At 33.9% G+C, this 19,994-nt stretch overlaps 1 protein-coding gene across 1 annotated transcript in view; it reads right to left on the bottom strand.

The window, feature by feature from the left end:
- Nucleotides 1-2,390: 2,390 nt before the first annotated feature.
- LOC116273143 (disintegrin and metalloproteinase domain-containing protein 2-like) overlaps nt 2,391-19,994 on the bottom strand; it is a 28,143-nt gene continuing 10,539 nt past the window's right edge. Inside the window, exons 4-7 of the mRNA XM_031662099.1 lie at nt 17,489-17,567; nt 14,517-14,593; nt 13,930-14,098; nt 2,391-2,462 (exon numbers count right to left, since the gene is read on the bottom strand). Of these exons, the coding sequence (XP_031517959.1) occupies nt 2,391-2,462; nt 13,930-14,098; nt 14,517-14,593; nt 17,489-17,567 (397 nt within the window). The remainder of the gene's footprint in view (nt 2,463-13,929; nt 14,099-14,516; nt 14,594-17,488; nt 17,568-19,994) is intronic.

The following is a 19,994-nucleotide window of genomic DNA, read 5'->3' as shown; positions in this document are numbered from 1 at the left end:
GTGGCACTATTCACAATAGCAAAGACTGGTACAAACCCAAATGTCCATCAATGATAGACTGGATTAAGAAAATGTGGCACTTATACACCGTGGAATACTATGCAGCCATAAAAAAGGATGAGTTCATGTCCTTTGCAGGGACATAGATGAAGCTGGAAACCATCCTTGTGAGCAAACTATCACAAGGACAGAAAACCAAACACTGCATGTTCTCACTCATAGATGAGCATTGAACAATGAGATCACTTGGACCCAGGGAGGGGAACATCACACACTAGGGCTTGTCGGGGGGTCGGGGGCTGGGGGAGGGATAGCATTAGGAGAAATACCTAATGTAAATGATGACATAATGGGTCCAGCAAACCAACATGGCACATGTATATCTATATATCAAACTTGCACATTGTGCACATGTATCCCAGAACTTAAAGTAGAATTAAAAAAAAAAGTTGTAGGACTTAGATTTCCTGATTTCAAAAATTTCTGTAAATCTAGAATATTCAAGTGATGATATTCAAGTACTGCTGTTTTGACAGACATACTGATCAGTGAAAATAGAATTCAGAATCCAGAAATAAATGCTCAAATAAATATTGATTACCAGTTTATTATGGACAAAGGTGCAAGGCATTTCCCTGGGGAAATGATAACATTTTGAACAACTGGTCTTGTTCTAATTAGTTTTACACACGCAAAAAGATTAATTTAGAACCATATTTCACACTATACACAATAATTAAATGTGACTTATGCCTTTATATTTGCAAATATTTCCTAGTAAAAATTTTCTAGAAAAAATATTTGCAAATATTTTCAGTTGAAAAATCTGTATATACAATATATGAGGGACATTTATATTTTAATATAAAGGCAAACAATAAGATTAAGAAATAGGCAAAATATTTGAATAGACATTTCACAAAAGAACATAGATCTATGGTTAATACACATATGAAAAGATGCTCAGCATTGTGAGTCATTAGAGATATACAAATTAAAACCACAATGTGATAGCAGTCAATGTCCACTAGAATGATTATAAACAAAGGGACAAAAACAAGTATTAGCAAAGATGTAAAGTGATTAAAACTCTCATATATTGCTGTTGGTAACAGAAAATGGTAGAGCCACTTGCAAAGTATTTTGTTCACTGTGTGCAAGTCGCCCCACAGCAAAGAACCTGGTAAGACAATACAGCCCTCCTTTTAAATATGAAACGACTGGACATTTGCATAAAATGTTTAACATTAAATGTAGGTGCTGAAAAGAAGGGTATAATACTGAAAAGGTCTATGTTCAGAGCTGATGTACTGAAATAAAATTTTAATATTGTCTTCAGGGAGGCAAAGAAGATTTTGCATGCATGAAACAAGAATAGAAAGTTCAGGAATGAATATAGAGAAACACAATGCAAAACTCCAAAACACATTAAGAAAACATATATTTTTCATGATAAAGTTGGAAATTTGCCTATAAAATAGAGGGGAAAATGGAAAAAAAAGAAAATAAAGTTATAATAAGAGTTCTTAATTTCAAATAATTGTAATTTAATTTCCTGAGGAAATCTTGAAAGACATAACATTTTGAATGATTAAAAGTAAACTTATTGGCCGGGTGCAGTGGCTCACACCTGTAATCCCAGCACTTTGAGAGGATGAAGTGGGTGGATCACCTGAGGTCAGGAGCTCAAGACCAGCCTGGCCAACATGGTGAAACCTTGTCTCTACAAAAATACAAAAAAAAAAAAAAATTAGCCAGGCATGATGACAGGTGCCTGTACTCCCAGCTACTAGGGAGGCTGAAGTAGGAGAATCGCTTGAACCTGGGAAGCAGAGGTTGCAGCAAGCCAAGATCATGCCATTGCCCTCCAGTCTGTGCAACAAAGTGGGACTCCATCTCAAAAAAGTAAATACATAAAAATAAAATAAATAAATAAATAATAAACATTTTGATAACTTATTTTACCCAAGTTTACAACATTTATCATTAAAATACTTTATCACCACCTTTCATCCCCAGTATAAGCCATTATTTTCCTGTCTACCAAAAAACTGTACAGATGGGAAACTTTTATTTCTTTTTAAATAATATCCAAAATGTCAAGCATTATTTTTAAAATTCAATACGGTTCTAGAACACATACAAGTTTCTATAATAATTCTAAAACTATTTGTAAACTATTATAGAGGTAGCAATTATTTTCTTTACATCGCTATTCATAAAATTAAACACTATATAAAATTTTATTCTCAATTTACTCCTGATACTAATAATTTAAAGTGCATTAACATAGAGCTAAGGCAAAATCATCATTAATTCATTTCTGTTAAAAATTTATTCCAAATTATTATTACAATCCCTCATTGCAAATATTAAATGACATAAATAAATCAGAATATACTTACCAATTGTTTTTCAACTACAACATGCATTTCTATATACTTTGCAAAATCTTTCTGGGGCTGAAAAAATCCACAAATTTTACATCAAAATTACAGAATTACTTAAGTATTTTTAGTGCATATCACTACTATTAATGAACTAAATATTAAAAAAACACAGTTTTGCATATAGAAATAAAACCAGATAATATAAGCAACACTAGATGTCACAAAATCTTTTTCATCTATTTGTGACTTTTCTGACCCTAATCAATTATTTAATATACTTAGGAAACAACTTTCCTCTATCTTCCATTCTCCATATTTTCTTTGGTTCCAAGCTATTCATATTATTCTCTCTTTTACCAGGCCTGCCTTACAAGAGCTCCTGAAGGAAGCACTAAACATGGAAAGGAACAACTGGTACCAGCCACTGCAAAACCATGCCAAATTGTAAAGACTATTGATGCTAGGAAGAAACTGCATAAATTAATGGGAAAAATAACCAGCTAACATCAGAATGACAGGATCAAATTCACACATAACAATATTAACCTTAAATGTAAGTGGGATAAATGCTCCAATTAAAAGACACAGACTGGCAAATTGGATAAAGAGTCAAGACCCATCAGTGTGCTGTATTCAGGAGACCATATCACGTGCAGAGACTCACATAGGCTCAAAATAAAGGATGGAGGAAGATCTATCAAGCAAAAGGAAAACAAAACAAAACAAAAAAGCAGGGGTTGCAATCTAGTCTCTGATAAAACAGACTGTAAACCAACAAAGGTCAAAAGAGACAAAGAAGGCCATTATGTAATGATAAAGAGATCAATTCAACAATCCTATCTTACATATTTACAACAATCCTATCATACATATTTACTATCCTAAATATGTATGCACTCAATACAGGAGCACCCAGATTCATAAAACAAGTCCTTAGAGACCTACAAAGAGACTTAGACTCCCACACAATAATAATGGGAGACTTTCACACCCCACTGTCAACATTAGACAGATCAACGTGAGAGAAAGTTAACAAGGATATCCAGGACTTGAACTCAGCTCTATGCCAAGCAGACCTAATAAGACATCTACAGAAATCTCAGTGCCACATCGCACTTATTCCAAAATTGACCACATAGTTGGAAGTAAAGCACTCCTCAGAAAATGTAAAACAGAAATTATAACAAATTGTCTCTCAGACCACAGTACAATCAAACTAGAGCTCAGGATTAAGAAACTCACTCAAAACCACTCAACTACATGGAAACTGAACAACCTACTCCTGAATGACTACTGGATACATAATGAAATGAAGGCAGAAATAAAGATGTTCTTTAATGAGAACAAAGATACAACATACCAGAATCTCTGGGACACATTTAAAGCAGCGTGTAGAGGGAAATTTTTAGCAATAAATGCCCACAAGAGAAAACAGGAAAGATCTAAAATTGACACCCTAACATCACAATTAAAAGAACTAGAGAAGCAAGAGCAAATACATTCAAAAGCTAGCAGAAGGCAAGAAACAACTAAGTTCAGAGCAGAACTGAAGGAGATAGAGACACAAAAACCCTTCAAAAAAAATCAATGAATCCAGGAGCTGGTTTTTCAAAAAGATCAACAAAATAGATAGACTGCTAGCAAGACTAATAAAGAAGAAAAGAGAGAATAGATGCAATAAAAAACGATAAAGGGGATATCACCACCGACCCCACAGAAATACAAACTACCATCAGAGAATACTATAAACACCTCTACACAAATAAACTAGAAAATCTAGAAGAAATAGATAAATTCCTGGACACATACACCCTACCAAGACTAAACCAGGAAGAAGTGGAATCCCTGAATAGACCAATAACAGGCTCTGAAATTGAGGCAATAATTAATAGCCTACCAACCAAAAAATGTCCAGGACCAGACAGATTCATAGTTGAATCCTACCAGAGGTACAAAGAGGAACTGGTACAATTCCTTCTGAAACTATTCTAATCAATAGAAAAAGGGGGAATCCTCCGTAACTCATTTTATGAGGCCAGCATCATCCTGATACCAAAGCCTGGCAGAGACACAACAAAAAAGAGATTTTTAGACCAATATTCCTGATGAACATCGATGTGAAAATCCTCAGTAAAATACTGGCAAACCAAATCCAGCAGTACATCAAAAAGTTTATCCACCACAATTAAGTTGGCTTCATCCCTGGGATGCACGACTGGTTCAACATATGCAATTCAATAAATGTAATCCAGCATATAAACAGAACCAAAGACAAAAACCACATGATTATCTCAATAGATGCAGAAAAGGCCTTTGACAAAATTCAACAGCCCTTCATGCTAAAAACTCTCAATAAACTAGGTATTGATGGGACATATCTCGAAATAATAAGAGCTATTTATGACAAACTCACAGCCAATCTCATAGTGAATGGGCAAAAACTGGAAGCATTCCCTTTGAAAACTGGAACAAGACAGGGATGCCCTCTCTCACCACTCCTAGTCAACATAGTGTTGGAAGTTCTGGCCAAGGCAATCAGGCAGGAGAAATGAATAAAGAGTACTCATTTAGGAAGAGAGGAAGTCAAATTGTCCCTGTTTGCAGATTACATGATTGTATATTTAGAAAACCCCATTGTCTCAACCCAAAATCTCCTTAAGCTGATAAGCAAATTCAGCAAAATCTTAGGATACAAAATTAATGTGCAAAAATCACAAGCATCCCTAGACACCAATAACAGACAAACACAAAGCCAAATCATGAGTGAACTCCCATTCACAATTGCTTCAAAGGAAATAAAACACCTAGGAATCCAACTTACAAGGGATATGAAAGACCTCTTCAAGGAGAATTACAAACCACTGCTCAATAAAATAAAAGAGGACACAAACAAATGGAAGAACATTTCATGTTCATGGATAGGAAGAATCAACATCGTGAAAATGGCCATACTGCCCAAGGTAATTCACAGACGCAATACCACCCCCATCAAGCTACCAATGACTTTCTTCACAGAATTGGAAAAAATTACTTTAAAGTTCATATGGAACCAAAAAAGAGCCCACATTGCCAAGACAATCCTAAGCCAAAAGAACAAAGCTGGAGGCATCACGCTACCTGACTTCAAACTATACTACAAGGCTACAGTAACCACAACAGCATGGTACTGGTACCAAAACAGAGATATAGACCAATGGAACAGAACAGAGCCTCAGAAACAATACTACACATCTACAACCATCTTATCTTTGACAAACCTGACAAAAACAAGAAATGGGGAAAAGATTCGCTATATAATAAATGGTGCTGGGAAAACTGGCTAGCCATATGTAGAAAGCTGAAACTGGATCCCTTCCTTACACCTTGTGCAAAAATTAATTCAAGATGGATTAAAGACTTAAATATTAGACCTAAAACCATAAAAACCCTAGAAGAAAACCTACGCAATACCATTCAGGACATAAGCATGGACAATGACTTCATGACTAAAACACAAAAAGCAATGGCAACAAAAGCCAAAATTGACAAATGGGGCCTAATTAAACTAAAGTGCTTCTGCACAGCAAAAGAAACTACCATCAGAGTGAACAGGCAACTTACAGAATGGGAGAAAATTTTTACCATCTACCCATCTGACAAAGGGCTAATATCCAGAATCTACACAGAACTTAAACAAATTTACAAGAAAAAATCAAACAACCCCATCAAAAGTACGCAAAGGATATGAACAGACACTTCTCAAAAGAAGACATTTATGCAGCCAACAGACACATGAAAAAACACTTATCATCACTAGCTGTAAGACAAATGCAAGTCAAAACCACAATGAGATACAATCTCACACCAGTTAGAATGGCAATCATTAAAAAGTCAGGAAACAACAGGTGCTGGAGAGGATGTGGAGAAATAGGAACACTTTTACACTGTTTGTGGGACTGTAAACTAATTCAACCATTGTGGAAGACAGTGTGGCGATTCCTCAAGGATCTAGAACTAGAATTACCATTTGACCCAGTCATCCCATTACTGGGTATATACCCAAAGGATTATAAATCATGCTGCTATAAGGACACATGCACAACTATTTTTATTGAGGCACTATTCACAATAGCAAAGACTTGGAACCAACCCAAATGTCCATCAATGATAGCCTGGGTAAAGAAAATGTGGCACATATACACTGTGGAATACTATGCAGCCAAACCAAACACCACATGTTCTCACTCATAGGTGGGAATTGAACAATGAGAACACTTGGACACAGGGTGGGGAACATCACACACCGGGGCCTGTCGGGTTGGGGGTGGGGAGGGATAGCATTAGGAAATATGCCTAATGTAAATGATGAGTTAATGGGTGTAGCACACCAACATGGCATGTGTATACATATGTAACAAACCTGCATATTGTGCACATGTACCCTAGAACTTAAAGTATAATAAAATAAATTAAATAAGTCTATGTAAATAAATGTGTGTGTTGAAAAGGTGGGCAGAAAAAAAAAAAAAGAAAAGAAAACTACGCAGATGCATGAGAGAATGCCAGGAAATGTGTGTGTCAAAAAGGTGGGCAGATGCCAATTTTAAAAATCCACAGGCCAGGAGTGGTGGCTCACACCTGTAATCCCAGCACTTTGGGAGGGCGAGGTGGGTGGATCACTTGAGGCCAAGAGTTCGAGACCAGCCTAGCCAACATGGTGAAACCCTGTCTCTACTGAAAATACAAAAAATTAGCTGGGCATTGTGGCTAACACCTGTAATCCCAGCTTCTCAGGAGGCTGAGGCAGGAGAATCGCTTGAACCTGGGAGGCAGAGGTTGCAGTGAGGCATGATCACACCACTGCACTCCAGTCTGTGTGACAGAGTGAGATTCTGTCTCAGAGAAAAAAAAAAAAAAATTCCACAAAATCCATGCCATTTCATTAAGACAAAGTAGCCCTAGAAGGAGACAAAAGTGCTTACATATATGATATTGAAAGAGGACTCCAAGTTCAGGACAAAGGTTGCCTTGGCCAAATAAAGACTAAGGAATTGGATCTAGCCAGAAATATCAGAGAATACACAGTACTACACTGATCCACTTGCAATATGTATGAATTAAATATTCAGATTTTAAAACGTCAAAGGTCCTTGGTAAAAATATTCAGGAAGTTGGAAGGAAAATGTAGATGACTGATTAATCAATCAATAGATAGAAAGATAGATAGATACTGGGTGTGTGGATGCAGGTGTCTGTGTGTGTGTTTCAATTGAACAACTAACATGTCCTATATTGCATTATCAACTCAGGAGAAAATTTGGACTGGGATTGAATATCTGTAGGTCACAGTAGGTAAAGCCATAGAACTACATATGTATATATATAAAAGATATATATGTACTATATATATAGTATATGTGATGCTAACAAGCTCAAACATGAGATATAACACAGCAAATATCAATATTTGAAATGTGAATGTATAAGGAAAAGTCAGAAAAAGTAAGAAAGAATGAGAAGCAAGAGACAGCATTATTGCAGAAAATTAGATGACTACAAAGTTCTAGGGAATTTTTACTTTCACTCTTTAAAAAGGTATCTCAATATTTCAAAAAGCCAATTTAACAATGGATCACCACTGATTATTTGTGGAGACAGAAACTGCATTTTTGTGAAATCAATAGTTAGTGAGATGTCAGGATGGATAGTTCCACTTACTCTAATGTAAAGCTGGTATGTGAAGAAATGGAAAGTGGTAGGTATATAATAGATTCGATTTTATTTTGTTTATTTTAAAATCTATTTTTAGTATTAAGGAGATATGATTATGTTCATATAATAAAGGAACCATAGATGATAATTCAAAATATTACATATAATAAAATGATTAATGGAATAAGGTTATAGGATCTTTCTGTTTAGAATTATGAGAATGGAACTTAAGTGAGAGAAAATAATAGATATTCAAATTTAGGAATTACATATTTATGTTGGAAGTAGGAGGAGGACAAAATGAGGCTAGCAAATAAAATGAAATAGAAGGTCTAGGAGGGATAAGAATACAGATGGTTGAGAACTGTGATTTCCCCATTGCTCTACATTTTCAGGTGTTTCTTTGAATATGCTTATTTGTTCATATTTTGTAAATGAACTTAATAATCAACTTGGTAAGCACTTCCTGGTAGAAGCTTCTCGGTATTTTGGGAAATGGGGTAGGGAATTATATGAAATTTTTAATCAAAACAAATGAATAACTTTATGACTTTTTAAATACAGCAGAAAGAATACTTAAATGATAATAATTTTTATTTTCAAAAGTGATGACAGCATAAACCAGCATGAGGGAATGAACAGAATGAGAAAATATATGAATTATTTAAAACAATAATGTGAGTAATAATAGTAGTAGTAGTCCTATGAGGTATATGATATGTAAAAATAAAAATATATATGTTTTTATAAACAAAATAAAACCAAAAATATGATAGCACAAAGTAGAATTTCTAAAGTTTTAAATACTTCCACCACAATTAGGTATCACTTCACATATAATAGGATGGCTATAATCAAAATGACTGATGATAAATATTGAAAAAAAAATGCGCAGGAGGCCAGGCGCAGTGACTCACATCTTTAATCCCAGCAGTTTGGGAGGCTGAGGTGGGTGGATCACCTGAGGTCAGGAGTTCAAGACCAGCCTGGCCAAAATGTTGAAATCCCGTCTCAACTAAAAATGCAGAAAATTAGCCGAGCATGGTGGTGTGCGCCTGTAATCCCAGGTACTCGGGAGGCTGAGGCAAGAGAATCACTTGAACCTGGGAGGCAGACGTTGCGGTGAGCAGAGATCATGCCATTGCACTCCAGCCTGGGCAACAAGAGTGAAACTACGTCTCAAAAAATAATAAATAAATAAATAAATGTGGAGGAATTGGAATCCACAGATGTTGCTTCAGGAGATATAAAATTGTCAGCCACCTTGGACAAATAATCTGGCAGCCACTCAAAATGTGAAACACAGAGTCTGTCTATGACCTACCAATTCAAATCTTAGTAACTACCTTGAGAAATAAAAACATATATCCACGTAAAACATATATTAATGTTCCTAGCAATATTATAATATTTAAAAAGTAGAAACAACAATTCGTTCATTAGCTTATGACTATACGACTTATGAGTGGTATATTTATACCCAGGCATATGTTATTCAGCCATAAACATAAATGAGATACTGATGAACTTTGACTACCTTATAAGTGAAAGAAGTCACAAAAGATATTGTAAGACTCCAGTTATATAAAATATCTTGAATAGGCAAGTCTATATCTAAAACAATAGATTTGTAGTTTCCCAGGAAGGCAGGGGAATGAAGAATGACTGCCATGGTTATAAAGTTTCTTTGTAGGGCATAGAGTCTCTGTCACAACTACTCAACTTTTCCACCATAATATGAAAGTATACATAAACAATATATAGAACAGCACTAATTGATGTTATTTATACAAACAGGCTGTGGGCCAGATTTGGCCTGAGGGCCATAGTTTGTTTAGACTAACCACTAAAATTATTATGTTGTAAAAATTGTTTTGTATTTATAGAATATATAATAACAAGATATATGAAACAATATATAATGTAAAAGCTCATTAGAGGAGAAAAATAAAAATACTTGATTAATAAAAAAGATGTAACAGCATGATCCCTGAAAAAAATAAATAGATTAGATAGAAGAAAGAATAAAGGAATAAGGAACATATAAGACAAATAAGAAATGACAAAGTGGTAGATTAAATCTAAATTATATAAATGTGTGCATTAAAAGTAGATGCAATAAATAACCTTGACAACTAGAAAAGTTGAGCTCATAGAAGTAGAGAGTGACACTGTGGTCATGAGAGGATAGGAAGGGTCAGGGGAGAAGCGGATGGGGAAAGGTTGGCTATTGGTTACAAAAGTACAGCTAGATAGAAAGAGAAAGTTCTAGTGTTCTATAGCACCATAGGGTGACTATAGTTAACAATAATTTATTGTATGTTTTCAAGTAGCTTAAGGAGGGAATTTTGAATGTTCCCAACATAAATAAATGATAAACGTTTAAGGTAATAAATATGCTAATTACCCTGATTTGATCATTACACCTTTTATTCACGTATCAAAATATCATTCTGTATCCCTTAAATAAGTGTGATTATTATCTGTCAGTCAAAAATAAAATTGTCAGATGTCATTTAAAATGTTTAAAAACTTAGTAATATGTGCTTTAAAAGAGATACACTTTAATTAAAATATTATTAGCTACTCTGACCACACAAAAAAGAAAATATTTAAATTAATAAAATCAGAAATGAAAAAGAAGATTACTAAAAATCTTACTGATAGTTAAAGACCTACAAGGGAGTCCTACAAACAGCAATATGCCAAGAAATAAATAAATAAAACAGAAAAACCTCTATAGACACACAAATTACCTAAATCGACTCCAAAAAAATTAGAAAATTATAATAGACTTACGAGAGAAAATTTAATTACTAATAAAAATCATTCCCTAAAAATGTCCAATCCCAGATGGATTTTACAGATGTTGAAATAATTAAGCCAATCCTACACAGTCTTCCAGAATAGAAGAGACAACACTTCCCAACTCATTTTGTGAAGTTTGTATCACCCTGATACCAAAGACAGAGAAAAATATCATATGAAAACAATTCCACACAGCAATATTCTTTATAAATATAAACGAAAAAATCTTCAAAATTACGCCAGCAAACTGAACCCAGGAATACGTAAAAGGAATTATGCACTATAACAAAGAGAGACTGGACACAAAGTTAGTTTAATAATCAAAAGTCAATTAATGCAGAATACCACATTAACAAAATAACGATAAAAATGAAATTATTATCTCAGCAGATGTTGCAGGGAAAAATATCTGACAAAATCCAAAATCCCTTAATGACAAAACAAAAATCATTAACAAACTGACATTGGATGAAACCTTGTTTAACCTGATAAAGGGCACCTGTGAAAAAATTACAAATAACATTATGCTTAAGGGTGACAGACTGAATCTTTTCTCCCTAAAAGTGGGAAAAGACGAGAACATCTCTTCTCACCTATTCTATTCAACATTATAATGGAAGTAGTAATCAGGGCAATTAAGTAAGGAAAAGGAAATTTAAGATATCCTAATTGGAAAGAAACAAGATAAACTATCTTTATTCAAGATGGCATGACCATGTTCATAAAAAGTCACAGAGCTCAATAGAAAACTAATAAACAAGTTTGTCAAGTTCGCAGAATCCAAAACCAGTATGGAAAATTCACTAATTACCAAATACTAATAATGAGAAATCCAAACAGATAAAAAATTTAAATAACATCTAAAATAATAAAACTTCTATAAATAACAAAAGAAGCTTTACTGAAGACTTAGACTTAAATATATAAAACATTGCAGAAATAAATTAAAGAATATCTAAAAAATAAAAGCTACCTACTGCTCATGGATAGAGTTAATATTGTTAATATAGCAATATTCCTCATATTTATCTACAGATTCAACACAATCCTGGGTGCTATTTTATGGGAATTAAAAATAAATTTTAAAATACGTTTGGAGATGCATAGTAGCCAGAATAACCAAAAGAATCTTGGAAAATAAGAATATTGAAGGATGTACACTTATCAATTCCAAATCTTACCACAAAAATACAGTAGTAAAGAAAATGTGGTAGTGGCATTAGAGTAGACATAAAGATTAATGGACTACAATTTTAAGTGTGGTAATAATCCCTAGCATTTATTGTCAACTGATCTTTGAAAAAAAATCAAGAATGTTCAATGGGGAAAAAATAATCTCTTCAACAAATGGTGTGAGAACAGCTGGATATTGATATGAAAAAAAAATTGAATTTCTACCTCATCCAATACAAAATATTAAAGTGTATCTTATATCAAAATGAGATTAAAGAATGAAACATTTAGAAGAAGCATAAGAATAAATGATGTGATACTGTTGTGATAATTAATTTTACCTGTAAACTTGGCTGGGCCCCTGTGCCCAGATATTAAGTCAAACATCACCCTGGATGCCTCTGTGAAGGTGACTTTTAGACAAAATTAACATTTAAGTTGGTAAAGCTCTAGTAAAGCACATTACTCTTCATTATGTGGGTGAATCTCACCCCAATCAAAGCCTTTTTTAGAAAACAGTATTTCCTAAACAAAAGGGAATTCTGCCAGCAGACTATGTTGGTCTTAAGATGCAAATCTTCCTTGGATAACCAGCCTGCCCGCTTACCCTACAGATTTTGGATTTACCAAGCCTTCGCAATCGTCTAAGCCAATTCCATAAAATCTCTCTATCCCTCTCTCTGTATGTACAAAACACACACACATACATACACACACACACATATATATCTCCTGTTGGTTTTCTATTTCTCTGGAGAACCCTGATACAGATGTTGGTACCAGGAATGAGGTACCAAGAAAACAGAATCTTAAGGGGACATCTTCTGACTTGGTGCTGGGGTTTTGGGAATTTGCCTTCTACTTTGATTAGATTTAAAGACAATTCTATAGAGAGCAGATAGTTCATGGCATGATGAATAGAGACAGGCAAAATATTACCACTGAATACTTCTGATCAAACACTTATGAAGGCAAGGGTCTTGGTGACCATATATATGATACTTTTGAACATTTTTGCCAAACTAGCAAATATAATGAGATTGATTGCTCCTAATGTTGCTGGACAAAGTGGAGAAAGAAGAGCACAAGCTTAAGTATTTAAATTACCATCTCAAGTGATGCATAAATTACCCAAAAGCTTCTCTGTATGTCTTGAAATAAATTTTTATATCCTATAGCCATAGAACTGAGATTATTGAAAACCAAACCCAGAATCTTATCCTGTCAGTAGATGAATTACAGTGCAAACTGAATTCCCAACCTCCCATGGTACTGCCATAAAAGAGAGAGCATTGAGTGGGAAGCAGTGGGATTCTGAAAATTGGAGTGGGAACCTAGAGAAGGACCCTAATGAAGCTGGGGCTATAAAACTCCTAAATGCTGGTGAATCTTGTTTGCTAGTAGAAGCAACCTCTCTCTCACTTTATGAGGAAATTAAATAACTCCGAATCTCCTGAGGAAAATATAATGACCTCCCCTGAGGTAGTTCCCTTACAAGATAGGGGTGATTCTCCTCAGGACCCTAGATATGTATCTTCATTGTTTATGTGGATGACATTTGTGTTTGTCACACCAGAGCTTTAACATAATGGCTGTGGGGAAAAGAGTGCATCTGCTGACAATAAAGGTCTAGATTACGGAAAAAGATGCCACTAACAGTTGAAAATGTCATGATTGGAGTTCCGGAAAATTACAAAACTAGTAAGGCTTAATGATATAAGTTATGAAGTTTCTGGTACTTGTATCCATACACGTGGTTCTATGTTTTGGTGTTTATGGGTGTGCAAATACATAATTTATCAACTATAAATTTCAGTGCTTACATTGCTGTATAGTAATAACCATAGAGTTTGTTCAATTAACCTACCTCTATGCTTTGTAATTTAAAGGACAGATCTCTTGATTCAATATCCTTCTCATTATATAAGGAAACATCTGCTTTCTTATGTTTTACTTGGTAAATTACATGTTCAAAGCCAACTGAAGACTCCAGGGGTTCTATTCCATAACTAACATTTTCAAACTGTAGCAAGCCCCTAAAAATTTCAAAAAAAAATTAGTAAGTAAAATAATGCCTTGTAGAAAAGCCAATAAAATGTCACTTAGCATTATTTTTTTCTTGGTATGCAGATAATTTTTAATCTGAGTCTAAGGTGATAAAATAGGAGAAAGTTACTGGGAATCCACACACTTACTGAGTGACATCACATACTAATACTATTAGCATTTGCCTAGTTATTAATATTTCATGGCTTCCAAATATATTTAAAAAATCATAATTCTGCATAAAGGCAGGAACCATTGTTAAGTATTTCCATACCAGGCTTTGTGAGTGGCAGTTTTCCCACAATAGTCATGCCTCACTTTAGAACCACTGAATATTATGTTAAAACGTTTAAAATAATTTTGAAGTAAATATTTTATTTTGTAATTCATAAAACAGTAAATTACAACCTGAGTCCAGTACACGTGCTAACCATCGCCACAGATTTTGGATAACCTTCAATATACCCTTGGTAGTGGCAGAAATTCTGAAAAATAAAATATGCATATCTCCATTAGAATGGTTTGTGTTATAGATACAATTTTCAAATATGTAAAACATATATGTGTTTTGTTTGTATGCATCAAACACTCATCGTTTCAAAAATTGATTTATAATGTTATTAGATGAGCATATGGTTCTGTTTTCCTAAGTACTTTCCACAGATTCACAAAAAATGAGTATATTTTCATATTTCTATATGTTTTAAATTAAGCATGACATTCTCAGTTGTTAGAGTGAGGTAAACATCTTCAAAACTTTTTTTTTTCATACTTTTCTGACAATGTTGCATGGTAGATAATGGTAGATAAGCAAAGTTAATTTTTAATTTCATCGAAATGTTTTTCAATTCCATCAAAATGTTTTCATTTGCAAATTTCACCTAGAATTTGTATTGACCTTTGCTTTATAGTTCATTTTTCTACTATGATACCTAAAATCTTAGTTTGTACCACTTTCCAAATGCCATACTTCATCGACTCAATACATTGTATTTCTATTTCCATCTTATTTAAAATTTTATGTGAAAATATTTATGCTTTTATTTTTACCACCAATTGGGGTGTACTTCAAACTTTATATAATGAAGGTAAAAACATCTTGAACATTCCACAGCTTTTATCTCCTTCTTTCTAAATGTGGCTTATAATACCCATGTTGATAATATTTCTAAATCTGTGAAATAATCAGGAAGTTACATCAACCTTAAACATATGATGTCATTGAGAAACTTAGAAATGAATGAATAAGTCATTTTTAAGCCACATAGGATAAAATTTTCATGGAAGAATCAAAAAGCTTCACTTATTACCCAATATCCTTTCCCAGTTTATTTTTATTTTTTATTTTTATCATTGTCAGTTTTGCATTGTTTGCCTTCACTATAATATCTTCTTGCTCAATATTACATTTGCACTTGAAAAGTATGTGTATATATTTGATATATTTGTTGAATTTCTTTCTACTTCATTTAGAAGTTTACGAAGTTTCTACTTCATTAATTATTGGAAGAGAAATTTTAAATCTTCAAATATAATTTATTATTTGTCTATTTCTTTCATTTCCGTTAATTGCTGCCTTTGATAATTTGAGGATTTGAGATCTGTTTTTTATGTTTTGTTTTGTTTTTTGATTTTTTCTTTTTTTTTTTGAGACTGAATCTTACTCTGTCGCCAGGCAAGAGTGCAGTGGCGCGATCTCAGCTCACTGCAATCTCCTCCTCCCAGGTTCAAGTGATTCTCCTGCCTCAGCCTCCTGAGTAGCTGGCACTACAGGTACATGCCACCACGCCCAGCTAATTTTCGTATTTTTAGTAGAAACGAGGTTTCACCATTTTGGTCAGGATGGTCTCGATCTCTTGATCTCATGATCCGCCCACCTTGGTCTCCCAAAGTGCTGGGATTACAGGTGTGACTCACCACACCCGGCCTGAGGTCTGTTTTTATGTGCACACACATTTTAGATTGTTTAAGCATCCTGGCAATTTTGCCTTTTAATTATGATGACTATCTGTTTGTCCTGGAGAGATGACAAAATCCGGGACAATGATGAATGGCTTACACGTGTCCTACTCTGGATGCAGGGAACAAACTCTTTTCTCATCTAGTTGGCTGATTATTTTTTCTTTTGTAGATAAGTCTTTATTTATCAAGATAATATGACTTTAGGAATGGGAATCATGTGTGGACTTAAGAAAAATAAATAGTCCAATAAATACACCTGTTCCCAACTGAATTTAATGAGCTTTTTCCTAGGATAGTGGTAGGCCTGCAACCTTGGCAAACGTAATTTGTTTTCATGGCAGCATATTTTTACTACATTTGAGATTAACATGCAACTACTTACCACATTCAGATTGTTGATGCTTTGAATGCTCTGTAGCATTCTTGCTTTTTTTTTTTAACTGTACATTTACCTTTCATGGTTACCTCTTGGGAGGTAGGAAGCAGAGTTATATATGGAAGAATGATGCAAAATACAGGTGTGGGATATTGTGATCTCCTGTGCCCCTGTCTTGGATTCTCACTCTGTCTTCTTTCTCTCCTCTCTCTCATTTATGCAAACACAAACAGACATACGCACACACATATATGTATGTGTGTGTGTATAACACTGTGTAACAGTATCTTAGTTATATATTTGTATAGACTACTCTCTAACTGACTCATGGAGTTGTGTACTCTCTTGCGCAAAACTTAAAGCAACTGACCATATCTATTATTTCTTCTGTTGAAATCCCAGCCTTTCTAAAAATGCTTTACTTTCAAAACACTTGATTGAGTCGCTATATAAAAATCAGGAATGCAAATGGAAAACACAACAGCAATTAGTAGAGCAGAGCTGAGGTTAAAAAACATGATTTTTTGGGCATGAGCAATCTCGGCAATTTTATTCACTCTTCTTTACTATTTTTATAACAAACTATAGATAATATTAAATTAAGCTCTACATGTTCTAAATAGATGAAAATTTAGTATACTCCTAAACATGTGTGAAATTTCATGTGTACTTATTTGGTCCTTGAACATAGTTCAAAGAAGATTCGATTCTTATTTTCTCTTCAGATTTAGCTTTCCTGATACAAGTCATGGTTTTTCATTTTACATATTTCACAACATATTTAATGCCTATCACCTAAGGTACATAAGCCCTTAGCATGTTTCTAAGTAGTTTAGAAACACTACAATCATGTCTTTTTGGTTAATCATCTGTTTGATAGGGCTAACTCAGTACATCAGTATACATCATCAACAGGAAAACATTAAACTTATGCCACAAAGCCATGACCTAACCCTTTAGACTCTTATAATATGTGGACACTAAATAAGGTGATCATAGAAACTCACATGACAAAAATCAAAGAGATCATAAAAAAACATACCTGAAAATCTTGGTCAAGTGGTTTCATAATTCCTGTGCCATTATAACTGTAAACTCTAAAATTATGGGATAAAAAATTTCTGTAAAATGAAGATAAAATGAAAAAATTTGTTTCTTAACCTTTTGTTTTGAAAAATTTATTTTATTAATTATAGATACGTAGGTTGACACAGAAAGAGCAAGAGAAACAGAGGGATATTTTCTAAATGTATGGATTTTGTTCGAAATTTTACTCAAACATCTTAGACTTCACTTACTCTATCGTTACTCCGTCCTCCTAGCTGTTTTCCAAACACAACAGGCAAGGTTGGACCTCGGGATATTTGTACCATTTTATTCCTGGAAAGTTCTTCAACATAGTTCATTGTTCTCCATCTACTTCAAGTCTTTGCTTATACATCAACTTCCCAATGAGATTTATCTTGAAATTTTTATTTAAAATGTCAACTTGTTCAATCACCAAAGCATAGGATATTTAAATGAACCATACTCTAACTTTATAGTTTTTGCTCAAGCATATATTACCTTCTCACATTCTTTCTACTCTATTTATTATATAATTATTCATCTCATTTGACAATAATATAAACTCAGAGATTTGTATCTATGTTGTTACTAATACTAATGCACCCCAAGCATTAGTATTGTTTGCTAAAGTTACATAAAAAATTAAGCTAATCTCTGAAGATCAGAGCATTTTTTTTTCAAAATTGATGACACAGTATCAAAAAACCTGTATGTAAATCAAGTAGGATAAAGGGAAATAAAAGTCAGATATAAACATATCATCAAAAGAAAAACAAAAGACTAACAAAAACCTAGATAAACTTTAAAGACCTTTAAAGTTTCAAGAAAAAAGGATGTGGCTGGTCGTGGTGGCTCAAGCCTGTAATCCCAGCACTCTTGGAGGCCGAGACGGGCGGATCACGAGGTCAGGACATCCAGACCATCCTGGCTAACACGGTGAAACCCCGTCTCTACTAAAACATACAAAAAACTAGCCGGGCGTAGTGGCGGGCGCCTGTAGTCCCAGCTACTCGGGAGGCTGAGGCAGGAGAATGGCGTGAACCCGGGAGGCGGAGCTTGCAGTGAGCTGAGATCCGGCCACTGCACTCCAGCCTGGGCGACAGAGTAAGACTCCGTCTCAGAAAAAAATAAAAATAAAAAAATAAAGGATGTTGCTTTTGAAGAAACAAATAATTCTTAATAAACAAATTAACAAATAATCCAGCTAATTCATCAATAGAAAAGGAAAAAAAAAAAAAGCCAGAAAACAATGGAATGATTATTTAAAAGGCAAAGGACATCTTTTTCAAAGACATCTTAACATTATTCCAGCAAAAATTTGTAAGAATATAGTTAAGTTGTTTCATACGAATTTTAGCATCGTTTTTTGTTTCCATTTCTGTGAAAAATGTCTTTAGAATTTTGAGAGGGTTTACACTGAATCTGTAGATTTCTTTGGGTATTATGGACACTTTAGCAATATTTATTTTTCCAGTTCATGAACATGGTATATCTTTCTATTTATTTGTTGTTTTCCTTCATTTCTTTTAACAATGTTTTATAGTTTCCAGTGTACAGATCTTTTACCTCTTTAGTTAAATTTGTCTAAATAGCCAAAACGATCTTGATCAAAATGAACACAGCTAGAGGCATCATACTACCTGACTTCAAACTATACTGTATAGCCATAGTAACCAAAAGAGCATGGTACTGGTATAAAAATAGATATATAGGCCAATGGATCAATATAGATATAAGAGAAATAAAATAATGAATTTACAGTCAGTTGATGTTTGACAAATGTTAAGAAGACACCATGGGGAAAGGACAGTCTCTTCAATGAAATCCCATAAAGAAAACTGGACACCCACATGCAGAAAAACAAAATTGCATCCTATAACACACCATATTAAAAAACTCAAAATGGATTAAAACTTAACTATAATAGTTGTGATACTAAAACTACTATAAGAAAGCAAAGAGGAAAAACTTGACATTGGTCTGGGCAATGATTTTTTGGATATGACTACCAAAGCACAGGTAACAAAAACAAAATTAGATAAAAATTAGACAAATGGGAGTACATAAGATTTAAAAGCTTCTGTACAGCAAAAGAAACAATCAACACCACGAAGAGACAACCTAAAGAATGGGAGAAAAGATTTGCCAACTACACATCTAATAAGGGGTCAAAATCCAAAATGCATAGGAACACAAACAACTCAATAGCAAAAAACAAAAAAAAAAATTGAAAATGAGCAAAATACCTAAATAGACCTTCTCAGAAGAAGACACACATATGGCCAAAAGGTATATGAAAAAATTCTCATTATCACTAATCATCAGAAAAATGTATATCAAAACCACGATGGGATAATAGCTTACTCCTGTTTCATTGGCTATCATCAAAAAGACAGAAGATAACAAGTGTTGGCAAAGACGTGGAGAAAGGGGAATACTTACATGATGTTGGTGGAAATGTAAATTGTATAACTATCATG

Source organism: Papio anubis, unplaced genomic scaffold, assembly GCF_008728515.1.
Source record: "Papio anubis isolate 15944 unplaced genomic scaffold, Panubis1.0 scaffold392, whole genome shotgun sequence".
Lineage (NCBI taxonomy): Eukaryota > Metazoa > Chordata > Mammalia > Primates > Cercopithecidae > Papio > Papio anubis.
This window is presented reverse-complemented; position numbering and strand designations above follow the sequence as displayed.